The 19,669-nt window shown below is 40.4% G+C and overlaps 1 protein-coding gene across 1 annotated transcript in view; it reads right to left on the bottom strand.

Annotated features, from left to right (window-relative positions):
- HTR2C (5-hydroxytryptamine receptor 2C) overlaps nucleotides 1-11,271 on the bottom strand; it is a 41,319-nt gene extending 30,048 nt beyond the window's left edge. The window contains exon 1 of the mRNA XM_065643466.1: nucleotides 10,887-11,271. Coding sequence (XP_065499538.1) covers nucleotides 10,887-11,271 — 385 coding nt within the window. The remainder of the gene's footprint in view (nucleotides 1-10,886) is intronic.
- Between the last annotated feature and the right edge of the window lie 8,398 nt (nucleotides 11,272-19,669).

Raw genomic sequence — 19,669 nt, 5'->3', positions numbered from 1 at the left:
CACGAGAACTTTTAAAGATATTTGCAACAATAGAGTTATGTTAAAAAATACACATCTTCAAGACACAAGTTCTACTTTACAGCTTGAAATATAGTTGAATATGCCCTAGTGATTATTATGTTACTGGGTAAATTTTTAATTCTTCGCAACAGATCATCACCAAACTGGCAGAATGGGGACTTGGACTCCCACATGCTGCAAAAATACTTCACCAACAACAAGAATAATCCCACTCCTCTTTCAGCTTCCCAGGAGAAGTGCTGCAGACATGGATAAACTACTATACAGTTTTCAGTTTTGGCAACACACCGTATTTTAATCAAAAATGTAATTAGACAGAAGCATGCTGAGCAGTTTTATTTACCATGACACACTCACTCAGGGTGCTATGTGTCTCCAGAGCAGTGGCTGGAGAGGCCCTTGCTCTCCACTTTTCTGCAACACAAGGTATCAAGTGGTGTGTAGCACAACGGAGTCCCGGCTCCCACGAGCTGTAGCAAAGCAGCTACAGGAGGGAAGGAGCTCCACTGAGTAAAGCATTCTCTTCCAGAGTGTGTAACGAAGAATAACAGTGTTCATTTTCAGAAAGAAAGTGCAGAGCAGTAACCAAAGTCAGTGGAGCCTTGCCGAGAGCACAGGAGGGATGCTCGTGCATTTGTTATAGCCAGTTATTAACACCCGGTTCACTTGTCCTACATCAGGTAGCAGATGGCAGTGCAGTTAAGATGGATATCAAAACATGAGGGAGGCTGGGTGATAGTTACAGATGGTTGCAGCTGTACATTGTTGCTCCACAATATTGCTCTGACTTTGGCACCTACATTTTGCCCACAGTAAAGACCATGGCCTGGATGGGGGTTTGGTGTGGCTATGCACTCTCACACGGGTTGGAGGAAAGACTCAAATTGTCTTGCCAAACACAAAGGGAATCGCTGACACAACGAGCAGCCTGTGATCCTTTCTTGTGAGGCACAGGATCTCCAAGGATACAATTCAGACAATACCTGGGGTGCACTACCAGCAAGCCCTGCCTGCTCCTCTCCCTCTGAATATTCTGAAATACATTCCTGGCTGTCACATCCCCCTTCCTATGATAATGCTGCAAATTTACCAGCTGCTGTTGCTGCAGAGACCTGCTAAAGAAGGGACAGATTTGTCCTGAGGGAGAGAAAAGAGCTTCCATACAGAAGATTTACAGTGGGTCTCACAGAATATTTTAGGAGGAATTTACAATGCAAGCCAAGGTTTTACTAAAATCTGAATTTTTATGGGGCCAGTTCCTCTTATATTAAAAGTGACAAGCTTTCTAAATCTGTCCATGCAGCTGCAGCATACGCAGAAAAAAACAGCTCAGTTACTGATAAAGGACATTACCATCTGCCTAAGTAAATTATGGCAGGTCAAACACTGAACACTTATAATTTTATCTACTAGAAGACAGACAGGTCCTGCAGATGTTAGAAGTGATGCAAAACTACTCTCCAAAGGAGCTAAGTGCACTCCGTAGCACTTCTTGCTCTACCCACCTCTAGGTTGAGACCCTGTTCAGAAGTCAGATCCAACTCAAAGTAATGCTTTAACATAATTAAAATAAACCTCCTAATTGACAACAGTCTTTCTGCAGGCAGCACAGACTTCCCCAACTTGCTTCCTTGAATGTATAAGATTTATTTATGGATTGTTCTCTTGCTTGCAAGCCTTGAAACCAAACTCCATACATTGTCTCAAAAGCAGAAACTCAGCAGAAAGCAAGCCAAGATAGAAGCTTGTCCAGGAAACTTTTCACTGTCTCCGTCCTAGACCAGCACCTCACCATCAGTGCTGAGTCTTGTTAGACATGGCAGCAGCTCATCATGGAAGAGGAGGAAACAACCCTCCTCTGTTTTATGGGCTGCTCATTTTTGATCTTTCTCTTACTCAAGGTTAATCAGGACTTAAATTTCTAGGGGGCTTAGAAAGGAGTGTATAAAGAAACCACTTCAGTCAAACCAACATTCCCAGACCATGGGAACAACCAGTACTGATGTTACCGGCAACAGGTTATTTCTCTGAAAATAAAAGCAAGTTGCAGCCCTGTGTCTCTCTGTTGGGGAAAGCTGTGCCCACATAAACACCTTTTGTCACTTAACTGGATCCACAGCTTGACATCAGCTGTGCTTCTTTTATGTTCCTGGTCCACCCAATATTCTTAATGGTCTTTGTGTTGTTGCATGACCTTTTGGCAAGGAAGACAACAAAAAAAAAAATCAAATACTTCAACTCATCTTCAGCAAGGGCTAAACCTTTTTTTCAAAAAATAATAATAATTTAAAAATTATTTTGCATAGCTATTGCAAGACTGCAACCTGCCTTCCAGAAGAGCGTCCAGCAGTTTTTTCTATAAGATTTATTGTGAAAATTAAAGACACGAAAAGATACATATGGCATTCATGCTAATTTGCTATAAAGTATTTATCTTAATGGCGAATATCGAACCAGAGTCATGCACCACCTGCCTGTCCTGGGGATGGGGCTGCTCCTTGGATGAAAGAGTGGAATTTCATCAATTAGACAAAAAAAAAAGTCCAAATGACTGTATCCAGCTCACATTGGTGCCATTCTGCAAATATCAAATTTGATTTCTCATCTCTCATAACAAAAGAATACAAAAACCTTGATAAGATTTTCAGACAAGACATCAATAAAAAGACATGTCAAAATAATGAGAAAGAATAACAAAAGGCTAGAATAAGTTAAATTCTTGTGACAACTTTTAAAAACAATTCTGCCTTAATAAGTCTAGCAAGAAGATGACTCTGAAGTACCGCAGAGCACTATGGTCTTTATTTCAAAGTGCTTTGCACTGCTCGGATGATGACACTTTCCCAAATAATCTGGCTTATAGTCTTCATTGTGCAAAGCCTGACATTAAAAATTTCACCAAAAAATAGAATAAGCAACATAAAAAGCAAAAACACGAGATATGGATAATCTCAGATGAGATCAAAACTGAAACTAAAAAGAAATTTATGTGTATGGAGCAAAGCCAGCTCTCAATATAACAATTAATAGCTAAAGGTTTCTATTCAAAGAAGTTGATGCTAATACAAGTGACCGAATTTCATCACTGATGAGGAAGGGCACAGAGCATCGCTCCCCGCTCTTGCCAGGAGTCACCCTCTCCAGTGCTGATTTCAGATCTTCAGCCTTTGCCTCTCATTTGACCAGAATTCATCAGTTCTCCACCAACACAAGCTAAAGCTGTGTAGGTTCTAACAAAATTTCCAAACTTGACAAAGCAGGGTGTCATCATAGGGTGCAACATTTTCAGAGGCTTTGGAGATTCCTGCAAGTTAACATTTAGCTGTCTCAAAATATTTTACAACAGGGTCCTGCATTCAACAGGATACAGAGAGTATCCAAGAAGCTACTTGGCATTCCGCCACCTCTCCTCCCTCTAAGCGCAATTTAAACCCCGGGTAGCAGAAGAGAAGCTTTTACATGGATTCAGGGCAGACAGTACCGAGCTTCCTTTCCCAACAGCAACACAGATGTGCCACAACTTAATCCCATTTGTCACATTAGGTAAACAGGCAGTGGTTCATGTGGAGAAGACTCAGTAGCAGGATACTCAATATCTGAAATAAAGTTTTCTATGTATTTAATAAACCGGAAAGAGGGCGAACAGTAAGACAGTGAGGTGTTAGGTTTCACAGAATTATTTAGGTTAGCTGAGGTTACAAGAAAGCTGTGAGGACTTCAAAAGGGAATAAATGCTGCTGGATGAATACATAGCATAGCAGCCTGATGGCAAAAGACAACAAACTAATTCATGCTGTTGGATATAAATTTCATTGCACACATCTCAGGTGCAAGGTGCCATTGGAGAGAAAGAAAAAAACATCTCTGAGATTATGACATAGTAGATAGTGCAAGCAGCCTCAATGTTTCCATTCACTCATGCTCCAGCAGAAGAATAAATTGTAGTGGTTACTCAGCGCAAACAGAAAGGTCAAGCATTTAAAATTAACATGCACAAAAAATAATTTCTGAAAATAGTGCAGCTGCCACCTGGAATTTGGTTTAGTCAAGATGCAGCTAAGGCCATGACTTGGCAGGATTTTTTAAGTGATTGACCATTTCTGGGAACCTGAATGTCATATCACATCACAAAGTGCCAAACAAAACCTTGAGACACACAGGTAATAGGGAATATAATTCTCATAATACAGGGCACAAGTCAAACACCAGCCAATATAGTCTAGGAGGAAACATCTCCTTTGAGAAGGCTTTTCTGTAACAGTCTGGCACAGGAAAATTCATTGCTTTGCTCAGGCTCAGAGACAAAATATTAGTCTAGTTGGACCTCTATTCTGATTTGGTCTGGCAGTTATACTCCAGACTCGTTCTACAGGGTTTTCCATTCATTAAGAGATAAACCTATATTTTAGATAACAGCAACCATTTATATTTTGCAATTTCCTTTATTTTCATCGCACCTGGTGCTAGGCTTAGGGTACCTGTAACTATTTAGTTTGGCTTTTTTTCAGACATTTTAAATAATTTCCACTCTCGTTGTCTCTTTCAAAGGGAGGTGCATCTTGCCAGCACCTCCTCCCATATCTGCAGCCATCCCCACAGCTCCTGGACCATCTTCAGAGTACGCTTGCCCCACGCAGAGCAGATCCTGCTGTCTCAGCATCACCTGCACAAAACGTCAGCGCGTGTATTCAGAACAAAGCTATTTACTTCTGGAGGTCAGGGAACTAAAGCTCATCCACATGCCTAAAAATAATTTTCTCATAAATGCACCTGAACAGCTGACAAAATACAATTTTCTCAAGGCAGAGGTGGATGTTCATAAGGCTCTGGGAGGCTCAGCTGGTGCTGGCTCACACCCTGGCCGGGCTGGCAGCCCACGGCTTTACCCTCACCCCCAGGGTTTTGCTGCAGGCGTTTGCCTTCGTTGTTCTTATGCCAGTCTCTGGCATTGCTTTCTCTACACTTTCAGCTGTTCTCCAAGGATCCTGGCTACAAGCCATAAAAAAACTTGTTTTCCCTCTGCACCATCCCAGCTCACTGATCAGAGGCAACACATGTACGTGAACGAATATTGCTCCGTACTGGCTCCTTTTGAGTGAAGGTGTAACTCTGGCATCATTTGTAAGGGCAATATTCTAACAAAGTGAGATTTCACCTTTCTCCTGACAGTAATCGTGTTAATGCTTAATATCAATTATATAAATATTTAAAGCCTCACTACAGTACTGAGAGAAGCAATTAGTATTTATGTAGCCTGAGGAGGGCCCGAATGCTAAATCTGATAAATATTCATGTTAAAAGAGCTCCTCAACCTTCCACTGTGCCAGAGATACTGCCAGTGCTCTCTAGGGACAAAGCCTTGGCGATACTGTCCTTGTTTTCACTCATTTTCTCAACATGGTGTTTCTGCTCTCCATTGCCATGACACCAGCTCTGCCCATCCGCCAGACTGGGAGGGCTCCCCAAATCCCAGAACACCTAAAAATTTCAGCTGATCCCGTCACTAGCAGAGCCGAGCATGGAGCAGCGGTCACTACTGGCAGTAACACAGAAGTTAAACCAGCAGGGGGAGGACAGGGACCCCCCCCACCTCAGTCCTCCCTGGCGTGTGCAAATTCACACCCAGCAGCGCAGAAGCAGTGGGACGATGCTGCTGTGGCACAGGGAGGCTCACCTGGGGTAATATGACACAGGGAGGAAAACACCAAAGCAGTGCGATGGGTGATGGGTCAGGACAAAATGTCCACTGCCAGTTCACAGATTTTGGGTTTACCATTTTTTCAGACCATTGATGGAATTTAAGGACAACTTATGTTAAAATTATGCAAGGTGACCTAACCAATTCGCTATGTCGGTCATAAGCCAATGACTAGATTAGAAAATTATTAGCTAAAGACTAAGCCAGGAGTTTGTCAGAAGGGGAAGACTCTAAATTAATCTGGGTGAACTGACATAGTCACTTACTTACACATACACACAACTGCAGTCATTTAACTCACAGTCATGAACACTCTAAAAAAGTTAAGGAAAATCCACTATCAGAAACGTCATTTCTTATTTCATCTGTTTCTTCTTTTGTTTTTTTCTTTTTTTTTTTAGAATGAAAGGCCAAAACAATAGTTGTATTTAACTCCTTGCATCCTTGCCACATGGCATTTGGGCACAGGGTGACTGGTTGGCGGCAGTAAATACTAACCTGTACCTCAAGAGCCATTACTAGAAATCAGCAGGGGGGGGGAAAAAAGAAAAGAAAAAAAAATGACAGAGCAGATGGCCCATTCTCACTGCAGCTTCAGAAAATACCTGGCATTACCAAGGTGTGCAGCATGCCCTGGCACTGCTGAGGAGATCTGCATTACGAACACCCCAGGCATCCTCCATCTGTCCTTTCAGGTATCGACTGCACCCAGGAACTTATTCAGCAACACCTTGTCCTTGTCTCACCTGATCAGGTCTCTCTACAAGATGTTCACTGCTGATAGCAAGTACCACCCTAGAAAGGCAAAGCAGGGTCAGGGGAAATAAGACTGCAGACCAGGCTGTTTGACTGACAGCTCTTTCTGCTGCCCCCCTTCCCTCTGCAGGGGGAATAAACAGCAAAGTCTGTTGCAAGTGCTCAGCACATCTCTGTCACCACATAATAATGATGATAATTATCAATAATAACAATAATCTGGATGTAAAGCTGCTCCAGCACTTGGGGCTAAATGGATATTGAATCTAATACCAGCCTTCCTGAAAGCTGTGTTGCACCACCAGCATTACAGTGAGTTTTGAAACGGAAAGAGAAAAGCCTGGGTCACAGAGGGGTGTGCTGGCCCCCATTTGGCCATGCTCTGGCAACTTGTTAGCAGCTGTGAGCCTGTTTCATTAGAATGGAGAAAGTTTAATAATTACCTTCTGTAATTTCCACTCAGATGATCCCATGAGATTCTCTTTCATTCCTTCACTACTCCTAGTAGACAACGAGCCCATAAGCTCTCTTGCCCATAAACACTAGACATGATGCAGACTCACCATTGCTTGTTCCTAAAATGTTCTGAGGTGAGGACACAACATCCATGGATTGTCAGAAGCTTCATTACAAGCAGAATACCCTATGCCCTGCCACACTAGTATTTTTAATTAATCGGAAGTTTCTCCATTGAGATTAAACATGGTGCTAATTTCTCATTTACTCTCCCCAATACAAGCTTATTAATTAGCATACTAATTTGTTTAGTTCTTTAGGAACTGCATGCCATGGAAAATGTTCTAAGTTGTCAAATGCACTCACCGATTAGTTCAAGACATTTAAGAAAGACTGATTGATAAATATGTCAGAGCACTGAGTAATTGGTGAAGAATCTAGCATGATGCATCCTGACATCCCTTCCTTTGTAATAAGATTCTTGAATTAACTGACAGCTTGTTTTTTCCTTCTTTTAATTAAGTAAACCACTGAAAACTCAAAGTCTTTGTGGAGGGTGTCTATTCAATCTTCTGGTTATGCTTGAAGTGAAATCTACTTCATGTACCTCATTAGCTGAAAAGTAAAAAGGAAATGAACCTACTCTGCAAACAAGAATTTATCATTGGGGCGGAGAGAGCTGATGTGGAAACTTGAAAACTACTTCATCACTCTTCTATTTATTATATGTATTTTTTAAGGTTCCTTTCTGATTACATAAATTAAAAGTGACTTCTACAAATCTGGAAGAGATGTGCTGCATAAATTTCTTTCTACCGCATGTGGCAGTTTTTGAAACCGCTCAGTGTCATAATATGTAGACTATATAGAATGCACAGGGTAAAATACACAGAGTAAAAATGACTCAACATTCACAATTATGTCTCCAAGCGTTAACGCTCTCCCTTGATCAGTCATGGCTATGAACCTCAATTATTATCAGAGCAATCCTGGTGATGTGTGAATATTTGCCCCCTTAATCACTGATACTGATTTGTGTGCTACCATGTCAAACAGAATATAAAACCTACTAAAGCACTTGTATATGTTTGGATTTCCTGACCTCTAGCTCTTGGAAAACAAGATAAAGTCCACTGTGGCATCCAGAGTGCTTGCAGGCTGCTCTAAGAAGTACCGTTTTCCCAAAAACTATAACTCAGAGAAAACTAATCCAAGAAATCCCATGTTGCACAAGAGGCCAGATTTTGTCCTCAAAAATCAGTGTGTGCAACAGTGCAGAGATGTTACTTATGACACCAGATAAAACAGACTTGGGCATAAGTGATGGATCTCTGGAGGCTGTCACTTATATCAGCATTCGTTAACGTTGTGACTCTGCCAAGAGCCTTTCCATAGCTGCTGTCTCATGTTGCCATAAGAACTGGTCCACTGAGCTAATATACAAGATACCTGGCTCCCCTCCCTGCCAAAGCTAAAACAGGTGTAGGACTCTGAAAAGCTTGATAACTCCAGCACATGTGAATCTGAGGAAGACATGGCTGTATTTGGTCTAAGTTGTATGTAATGATGAGTGACATGTTTAACTTGCTTTTTCTCTGTGCTCTTGCATGCATCTTTTATTTACATGAACCACCAAATGCTGAGATTGTTGATATACCCTGCTAGTTTTATATCCTAAATGATTTTTCTAGATGTCCAGAAAAGGGCATCCACATGCTATGGTAGATTTAAAGAGGACCAACACCCTTGACACAATCTCAGTCTTTTTCCTTTGGTCCTGTCTCAGACATAGCCAGTCAGCCCATGCCCTTTAGCTTCTGAGTATCAAACCAAGTGTATACTCTCAGCATGAATTAATGAATAATCACTTGGGAGAGGGGATAGGTTTTCTCTACTCCTTCTGGCAGCCTTTTCCACTTACTGCTGGAGCCCTGGCTGCTTCCTTCCACAGTTAGTAGCTTAAATAATACAGAAAAGTGATTTCACAGGAGTCCTATTCAAATCAGTCCACATGTTCCTCCGAGCCTCTATTTTCCCCAAATGCAGCTTTTCCTCCTCCCCTCACAAAGTCTGAAGGCAACATGCCTGCTTTAGTCCAGCCCAGCAAGAGCCACTGAGATGGCCCAAGGGCGCAGTTCCAGCACCCAGCATGGCTCCAGCCACCCCTGAAATAACAGCAGCTATTCTCATTTCTCACAGTATTTCCACAAGATTTCCATGCCTGTTCTAAAATTACAATGTTTGCCAAAAAAAAATTTTAAAAAAAAATCTATTTAGTGCCTTTTGCCTGTGGAGAAGTGCTGGGGCCATCAACAGCTAATACTGGTTCTCTGGTAGAAAAGAGGAATAATTACAATTCCTCTTCAGAGCAATGATATTTACGTGCCTCTAAATAAGCAGCATGGTTTACACCTTTAAACGACCTTAAGTAATCATTTTCTAGACAGAACAGAAAATCCATTTCCATTAGATTCCAAAGACTCAGAAAGTATGTATGTAGGAAGATCACTTCCATAAATTCACCTTTTTAGAGTCACTAGGTAATCCAGAATTTATGCAAGTGCAGGTCAGTCAAATAATTCAGAATTTATATGCTCCCTTTCAACCTCCAGGGAACCAGAGTAAAATGCTAAAAATAAAATACACGTGTTGTAATACACAGAAGATTTAGAGATAAAACTATTCTGACTATCCAAAATTAAAAGCTTTATGCATAAGATCTCCATGGCTAGGTCTGTACCTAAATCACATATTGATTTAACTCACTGTAGACAAGTCATATAAGCTTTAGAATTATGTATGCTTGATCGATGTGTTTTAGAAATGAAGCTCTGTCTGACTTAATCATTTGGGCAAGGGAAGAAGTCACATAAATAACCCCACATTTTACTTTATAGGACAGTAAACCAATTTCTAATCAAATCTCTAAGTAAACAGCATTATTTGTTTCCAAGAAATATCAATATTAAAATACTTTTCAAAGAAACTCTGAAAACAGACTTCCAAAATGATTGTTACCTGTTAAACACAGACATTATATTGATACATAAGTATACAAACATGATGATCAGAGATACAGAGGCGAACGCAATAACCCTTTGTAATATCTAGGGATGGAGAGTCCTAGCACCATGCTGAAAAAAAACCCCTGTATTTGGTCTCTCAGACAAATGAGAAAGTTGGATGTGTTTGATATTTTACTCCTTTGAAGTGCTAACAGTGATTCTACACTTTAGTGCAGGTGTCATGCCCCACTACAGCGCAAACACACCAACTCTAATATGGTTTAGGAGCAATAAATGCTGACACCTAGACATGCAGATCTCAGTGCGTTTTAAAACAGGTGACATTTTCTCAGGTTAGAGGTAGGGAAACTGAGGCACAGGAAGGCAAAGTGACCCCCTGAAAGGAATAGGCAAGCTCAGGTATAAATGCCAAGAGTGAAGGCTTTTATATGGATGACAAACCTACCAGTGCAAATCTCCTTTCTTAACTACATTTTTGCTAAAATCCCACTGATATCAGTGGGAGCTTAAGGACTGATTCTGACCTTGCTTAGAGCTGGATCAGTCCCAAACATATTCCTCAGTTTTTCCCTAAGCTCTTACATCCTAATCAATTTTGGGGCAGTTCAACCAAAAGGCAAAAAGCTGACTCATGGTTGCAGTTTCTCTGGGTGGTAATAAACAAACAAACAAACAAATAAAAACATAAATAACCCCAAGGCCAACACCATTCACAGGTTGTTCCTGGCAGCATGCAAACAAGCTCTGCTCCCAGCAGAGCATCGCCCTCACCCAGCAGAGCATTAAACTCAGCACAGACCCATGGCCAAGTCCACACTGATACTCCCCAAGCTCCCAACACATGAAAAATTGGGCAAAGCAGATTGCTGCAGCCTCAAGGGATTCCCTGCGAAAACACATATAGTCAAACAAGGAGGGAAGCCACTTACCATACAGGACTGTAATGAGCGACACGGGCATGACCAGGATACCCACCAGCATGTCTGCCACTGCCAAAGACATCAGGAAGAAGTTTGTGGCATTCTGCAACTTCTTCTCCAGGGACACAGCCATAATTACCAATATGTTCCCCCCAATGGTCAGCAGGATGACGACCAAGATCAGGAGGGCTGGCCAGTTCTTCTCCCTCACGGACATCCGAGAGACTTCACCCTTCTCAGAGGCATTAAGAGGATCAGACGTAGGCAAACTCTGATTCAGAGTCAAGTTGCTGCTTAAGGACCAAGCCATCAGACCACCATGCAAACTAAAATCCAGCGTAACAGACACTGTCGTTAAGCTGAGTAATATTCCAGTGGCACTTAAAGTGCTCATTGTCTAGGACTGGTTTTTCTGTCTCTTAACCGTGCCTCAGAGATGATCCCTTTTCCAAACTGTGGGTCCAAGGCAGATGCCGAACTTCGCAAAACCTGAGCCAGAAAATGATTTGATCTTCCATAGTGAAACAAACCTTACAGAAGGTAGCGTGAAGCTCTTCTAGTTTCCTTGGGTGTGGTGGAAGCTGACCATTGACCAACAACCTCGAGCGAAAGGAGACCTTGCAATCTCCAGCTGCTTTCCAGGTCCACCATTCTGAAAAGGAAAGGAAAAATAGGTTCTTCACTGAAATCACAGTATATACAACACCGTCTTTATCCCCATGCAAATGACATTGTTATTGTCTCCTTTCCTGCTGGCTAGGATGTTCTCCAGACAGCAAGTAACTTATCTTATGGGTACAGACTGTGTCTACAATCATGGGGGGGAGAGAGGGAGAGAGTCACATCAGTGTGCTCTGGCTGGTTAAAAGCTGATTATCACTAATTAAATGTTTTGTGAAAACTGCAACAGCAAGTCTGAAGAGCAAAATATGTTTCAATTGATAGCCACTTCACAGATGCTTTGCTGCTGCGTAAAAAAGTAATTGAATGAAATTCCAACCAATCCAGCAGCCAAAGCACAGTGTAAACCACCACCTTAAGTGGAAGTGTTTGGATTTATCTTGCATATTCTGAGATAAAGCACAGGTGTTGTAAAACTCCTCAGATGCTAATGATTAATTGTCCTATAATAATGAACACTGCAGTTCATTTTTTAGTGGGAAATAAATGGTGGATAAGACACAACATACATTAGGCAACGTTATACAATGCTATACTATCAATCTCTCTGAACAAACAGTTAACAAAGAGTTAAGAGAAGAGAAAGGACAAACTTTCATAAAAGCTGAGCAGTTATTTCTGCTCCTCTTAATCTATTTTTGTGCCTCTGTGCTTCTGTGCTGATCACCAGCAGGCAGCTGGGCCAGTAAGCCCGGTTCCACCAGCCTGCTGCCCAGGACTACTGCCCAGCATGTGCAGGTATCAGCACTCTCTCACACACACAGTAAGTAGGACAGATTTCCTGAGAGTATCTCACATGACTTATGCTTCTTCAAAAATTAGTTGACAGTGAGGGCAAGTCAGATTACGTCCCCTGACTGCCCATGTAATACAGGCCAGAGAGCATCACGCTGCTGCCTCTGAAGGAGGAGTCGTCCATTAGCCTCATGCATTGACCTAATTCAGCAAATTAAATATAATCTTGACTTCAGGCACATCCCTACACCCACTGAGGCTAAGGGCATGTATTCCCAATCCTGGCTAAATCACTTCCGCGACAAGTCTATAGTTTTGACTGCCAATCTTGTACAACCAACGAAAGCAGCAGCTTTGCTTTGCAGTCAGCATCAGTCAGCATCCTAATGACCATGTACAGCACAGGACTAAAAGCACAGAAGGAAAGCAGTTAGTAGAATAACAACAAAAACCCCCCACATCTTATGGAAGTTGAACAGTTAGTAGAATAAAACCAATAGCATGCAACTTATGTGGAGCATATCCTCAAATTTTGTGTACTCCACAGGAAAAGAGCTGTTCTGTCACTGTTTAATAAACAACTAAAAGCCAGATTCTAGCTCTTGAATACACTGTGACACACATGTAACACAGCAATTCGCTATCCAGGGATCAAAAGCTAGATGTAATTCATGCGATTACATTAGATTTTTTTTAAAATAAGAAGTGCTCAGAGTCCTATAATAAAATGTTTAACATTCATGGACGTTTTGGAAACTTACTAATGGGTTTTGTGCACAAAAACATTTCTTAAATGAGCAGTGCATACAATGAACCCAGATTTGCTTCTGCATTATAGTTAATTACTCCCAAAGCGTCTCTAAACCTCATATTTAGGAAGAAGTTTTGCACTATGTGCACAGAAAATAATTTTGCAGCTGCACATGCAGATGAATTAGCACAGTCACTGGTCCATTTATTTTTCCAATATAGCTGCTCTAAAAAAAGTCTCTAGAAAGTTTCAAAATACTTCAGAGTATTTTTTTCAAAACACGGCTTTTACTTTAAAGCTGTGAACAAAATTAACCATTTTTCCAAATCACCTTTCCACAGTGAAGGAGACATGAGGCAACTTCATGAATCTTGAACTTTGCTGTGCAGGACACCCCCATCAAAGCCAGTGGGAATATCTGTGTCTCCAGAAACTCTCTCTCTTTGGCTCCGTGACTCTTGGGCATTCCTGAGCATTCCACAATAGTACTTTGGCAGGATGAGCGGAAAGTTCATGCCCAAATAGGAGGATGTGGTCAGACAGCAGGATGCCCAGCCTTGGTCTTACTTCTTCCTGGGTCTGAGGTCTTAGAGGTTTTGGAGAAGGTGACGCTACTCTCACCATAGATGTGAATGAACTTGATGCTCCTGGCATATGTTAGTTGGGGTTGCTGAAGGAACAAGGGAGGGAGAAGCCTCAACCCTAGATCATAAAAAAAATAACAAAAAACCCTACCAACCAACCAACCCACCCCACCAAACCCCACACCAACACAAAAAACCCCCTAATTGCAAGATAAGATTTCTGAATTTAAAAATGTCTAATTTTATAACTGCTCAGTACTGAATTCTGAAATGGTCATCCAGGTCATTCTGTCTTGCATTTCGCAAATGTATTTGTAATAACATTTTCTTCCGTGAATGATGTTGCATCAGAGCATGGAGTTAAAAAGCCAGTAAGAAGAATTATCACTTTCTTATTCAGTTTTATTAAAAATAAAATTTACATTCTCTGGCTGTTAACATACTGCAAAGCACGGGGTTCCAAAATTATACTAGTTACCAAATATGATTTGCTTTGAATTCAATTATCCTCAGGAGAAAACTCGGTTTTGTCAGGAGGGTCTAAGAAAGAGAGAGTTCACAATGCATTTGTTTCCTCTAAACAAGCAGTTTTCAAACACACAGAGACAGAGTTTGAGCAAAATGCTTTCTACACAAAGTAAATTCTGCAAATGTGATACGCACTAACCTCTCAGTAAGAAAATTACATTTTCTGACATCTAACAGATTTCTCAATAATATTTTCCCCACACTCCTGTCAGTAGTTAAAAATGTTCTACATGCACGAGTAAAATTATGCTATGTTATTGAGAAACTAAATTTTTTTGAGTTAGGACTATAAAGCTAAAAATTAATCGTAGACTCCAAATTTCATCTTTGCTATTAGCAGGAATTATGATTTCTTTTAAAACTTGGCCCATTCACCTGTCTATTACTTGGAGTGACTTGTGAAGAAAACCATTCACATTTTTGTGCCAATGCAGAACAAGGAAAAAAACCAAAAAACCCAACCAACCAAACAAAAAAACCAAAATCGCAAAGACACCATAAAAGCATTTTCTAGGTGCACTTATGGAAATGCAATACCTGAAATAATTGAGTACCTATGTAGGAGAAATGTATAGAAAAAAAAGCAATGGCACCGGCAGGAGCTCTGCCTTATCCTGTAGCCCCCAAATTCCTGGTTTAGACAGACAAATGTTGGCACTGCTCTGTATGTCACCTTGTCCCTGACAGAAAGAAGTCGGCAGCCCTCATTCTTGCTGCCACCAACAGCCACCCCTGGTCTTTGCATCTGGGAAAAGGGGGAAGGAAGAGCTAAATTCAGCCATCATCAGGCCTGACACAAACAGTGATGGACCTTCAACTCCCACCTTGGCATAAACAGAAAGAAAAACATTACACAGAAGAGAGGTGACTCTTCAGTCAGAGCCAATGCTTCTGGCTCCATTCTACCACATTTCTGTGAAAAACCCTGTGTTAAATTCCTTATCAGGTCTCATTGACCTCCTTTTTTCTACATTGCCTTTATTTACTGTTTTATTTTCAGTTTTGACTACCTGAACAATGATTGTTATTCACTCCAGAATAGCATCAGGCTCTCTAGTGGCAGAAACATCTAGGAGAGAACATCAGGATAACAAGGGTTTTAAAAAGCTGTATAGGTTTTATTCAAGCTATAATGGTAAAAAACCAAACAAACAAAAACCAAAGACACAACAAAGAAAGAAAACCACTGCCTTAAAAACAATAGAGGAAGCCTTTTGCATACTCATTTTGAAAAATGATACATGGGAATTTGACTGCAGCAATGCTCAAGATGGGGCTCCACCTTCAGAATTAACCATCCTGTTGCTTTGTTAATACTTTTATATCATTTTACATGGATTCTGGCTTGAAGTATTCAGCTATCTTTTTCACTGCATCCCTCAGTCTCCACAAGGTAAAACTTTATGACTAATTCCTTCAGCTACAGTCTTCTAAGCACATCACAGTACCATAAAAATAATTCACATTTTATTCATGAATTCTGCCTATATTTAAGAAATATCTCCATAATTTTAAATTAAAACCTCTGCCTACCACAGGTTTTTTCCAATAGCTAACTTCAAAGCACACATACAGAATTTTGCGGTCAGTCATAAATTCCAGTTCGGTCTGCTACCGGCAGTCCTTAAAATTACAATTTAAACGTTTGGCAAGACCAAGTTCTTGTCTATGCCACTTTTGCTTTTTGATAGAGGTAAGTAACAAGTTATTTAGGCACTTCTTTTTCCTTCAGTCTTTAAGTTCAGTTTTGACTAAGCTGAAGCTAAAACACCCATTTTGTTTCTCTTCTAACAAGAATACATGTATTATTTAAAGCAACAATTTGGTATGCTGGAGTTTTTGGACATTCCAGAAGGTTAAGTCAAAGGGAAACAAAAATCTACAGTGGTTCATAAGTCAGTATTGGTGGAGCACTGCAGGGCTCACACACCTTTGGGAGTGTTTACCACCATTGCTCTTGCTAAAAGGAAAAACAAACAAATGTTTATTGGAATAAACACAATTATTTTTTCCTTTGAATTAAATACATTCATCTTTAATTGCTTTATCTTTCAAAGCTCAGAGCATTTTTTCCTGGAGAACATCAGCTGCCTGCTGAGAACTTGAGATGTTCTCCAGCCCCCAGCCAGGATCCTGCCTCTCCTGGACAAACTGTGGATCTCCTGCACTCTCATAAATCAGTTAAAAACTCTCTGGGACTCATAGCCTGAATGTTAGCAACATGCATCTGAAATTGGGTAAGAAATCAAGGATTGTCACTTTCAGCCCAAAAAAGGAACCCAAGTCTCAGGCAGGAGAATAATACATTAATTCATGGTAAGTCTTGCTGTAAAAAAAAGCTTAATGATCAAAAACTATGACTTTCAGTAATTTCCTCCCCACAAGAAAAACAAGCAACATCCAATAGCTTGTCAAAGACACAAAGGCATATGTGAGCAAAACAGATTTTTTTTCCTCCTGAAATATCAGCTGTATTCAGTTGTCTGAGTTGTGTTCACATTTCATTGATAAGCAGATGAAAGCCAACAAGTTGTTAAAGATAGAACACATTTTTAAATCTAAAGGTTTTCCTTAAGCCTTGGCTTTGATGGTAGACCTCCATAAGGGTAAAAATAAATCTGAAGTCAAATAAGCTGAACTGCAAGTACTGCAGTTTTTGACAGGAAAGCTGTTGCAGATAGTTCACAACTACTCAGCCACATAGTCAGCTGATGTAAATTGCTATAGCTCCATGAAGCCCTTTACAAAATAACAAAAAATTTTAAATTATATAATAGGATACATAGTTTAGGCTCAAGAAGGCAGAGTTAAGACTTCATTCTTCACTCTGAACTCTGTATTTCCTGCTATTTGCATCTTTAGTAATTTATTTTTTTAATGCATTGCCAAACTCATTTTCATTCTTCTTTGGAACAGACTGTTGGTTTACAATATATCTTTTCATGACAGCCTTGCAAGGCCCCCTTTAGTTTTAGTGACTGAATAAAATGGTATTTTTATATTTACATAATTCTGTATTTTAGGCACTTGCAACTCATCTTTCTCCTCTTTGTAGCAACACTAAGATGCATCCCTATTTCTGTGCAGATCTGTTTTTAACTTGTATGTGAGAATGCAGCAAGCCCAATGGAGACAACCAAGGTGGTCTGAAGTACATAAAACACTGGGTTTGGTTCAGCCCAGAGAAAAGGCATTGAACAGGGACTGCTGCCTGCTGGTGCTTATAGAGAAGACAGTGAGACTCTTCCAAGAGCTGCACAACAAAACGACAAGAAGCAACTGTCACAGTAATAGATCTAAGGAAATCATGTATAAAATAAGAAAAAAAATTGATGAATGAAATCACAGTGAGGGTGGTCAGACAAGGGAAGTAGGTCACAAAGACTGTGGCATCTCCATCCTTGGAGATGCTCAAAACGCAGCTGGGGATTACCCTCAGACATGTGATCTAACTTTGAAGCTAGTCCTGCCTTGAGCGTGGGGTTGAACTAGAGACCTTCAAGAGGTCCATTCCAGTCTAAATTATTCTATGGCTGGATCAGGAATGTGCTTCTGCACAAAGCTGTCCAGCCTGGGGGTGTTTTTGAGCTCCCATCCCTGGATATGAACCCTACACTTGTCCCTACTACTCAAGCTCATTTATAAGTCCAGCATATTACCTCTGGTCACCGGCATCTGAGGAATGTACAGTTCAAGTATATTCTGAAAAGTGGCAATTGTAAAAAGCCCTAATTTGTTTTAGTCACTTGGTAGCTTCAGGAGATCTTCGTGTCTTTTGAAAGCAATACCTGCACTATCAACACAGAGTCACGTTTTCACAATCATTTCAGTGGGAAAAGAAAAATCAAAACCTAATGATTATTCTGTGGATACCTGCTTCAAAATTAACTGAAGTGCAGTCCAGAGAAGTTCTTATGCCTAATTTTAAGTATTTAAATACTTTGCAGAGCCACTTTTGAACTGGGGACCGTATTACTACCACTTTGGTTAGGGACTTTCTTTCCAAGGAAGTATTCGATACTCCCTCTTCAGTTTTTCAAGAAATTCTGGAAGTTTTCCCAGCAGATACTGTAGATAAATCAATGTAAAAAACACTTAATAAAACCTTGGAGAAACCTCCCCAAACCCAGCTTTTTACCAGTTTTTTTAATTCCACCAAAAGGAACTGTTTAATTACTTGCAAGCTAAAAAAAAAAATTCATTTTTTACACAGCAAGAGGAAAATGGATTTTCTCAGACAGAAGCTCAAGTAATTATATTTTGTAGGGTCATAATAATGAATCACTACTATTCTGTCCAAAACCAAATAGCATTAATTTCCCTCTCTGTATCTTCCCTCAAACTGAGTCAGAAAGGCATTAATTTCTTCTCCAGACATTTCAAGGCAATACAAGCACACAGAAGAGATCTTAATCTATCTGCTGGCAGCAAGAATAGCACCCTTATTTTTTTATTTTCCATTGGTGGAAGAGCACCTGGGAACCTCACAAGAAGATGTAGATACTCTGCCACTCCCTGCAATGATAAACTTGCTCTCTTGGCCCAGACACGCAGAAATAGTGCAACAGAATAAATCTCAGTCTCATCACACACTGTCCTAACTTCCTGGAATGATTATACCATAGTTGCTCATATTTTCTATGTGTATAGGTAATTCCAAACTGCCTTTTTTTTTTTTTTTTGCGTGCCCCTTGTGGCTGAAATTCACCTTTGTGAAAAGACTAGCTGAGCAACCCTCATCCTCCGTGGCAGGTATATTTTGGGATCTTTATTATTGTGTGGGATGTTTACCTGCCACTGTGCCAGAGTTAATAGTGAATCAAAACCTGGATTTTGCTTCACCCTTATTGATAAATAACTGAAAGCATTCAATATCAGCATTAAAAAGTCAGCACTTGCCATAGGCACCATGTATTTGATCCCTGGCATACAGAGGTTTGAGTCTGCAGAATCTCCCAGGGCAGCTCTTGTGGCTCTAAAGACCCCCTGCTTCTGCCACCACTGGGTTGACATAGCCATGCCACATGGTAAACATCAAATGTAGCACTGGTAGAAAATCCTATGTAGTAGGTTTTTTACCCTCAGCTTTTCAGGGTTATCATAGTAAAGTACTGTTAAACTCTTTCCTATTCACAAGAAAACCATTTTTTCTCTCCTCTCCTCTCTTAAATGCTTTGCATGACAGCTCTTTCTTTACAGCATTAAGGTCTGGAAATGAGCACTTGCAATGTTTGCTCCGCAAATAAAACAAAGCAACAAAAACACTTGCCTGGCTTTCTGTAGCTTTCTCTTTGTGAGTTTTAAAGCCATGCCTATTTAGAGGTTGAATATCTTCATAATTCTAAGTTACTATATATGGTACTTGTTACCAGTATGTATGCAGCCATAGGAAAACACACTTAAACACATACATGCATCTAAATAAAAAATAATCACTAAGTGATTTATTTTCAGGTCACGTTTTCGGAGAAAACTCACATGCAATAAAAATGAACCTGCCATTCTTAAGTTAT

This window comes from Caloenas nicobarica, chromosome 12 (genome assembly GCF_036013445.1).
Source record: "Caloenas nicobarica isolate bCalNic1 chromosome 12, bCalNic1.hap1, whole genome shotgun sequence".
Lineage (NCBI taxonomy): Eukaryota > Metazoa > Chordata > Aves > Columbiformes > Columbidae > Caloenas > Caloenas nicobarica.
Note: the sequence above shows the minus strand (reverse complement) of the source record. Positions and strands in the feature narration are given on the sequence as shown.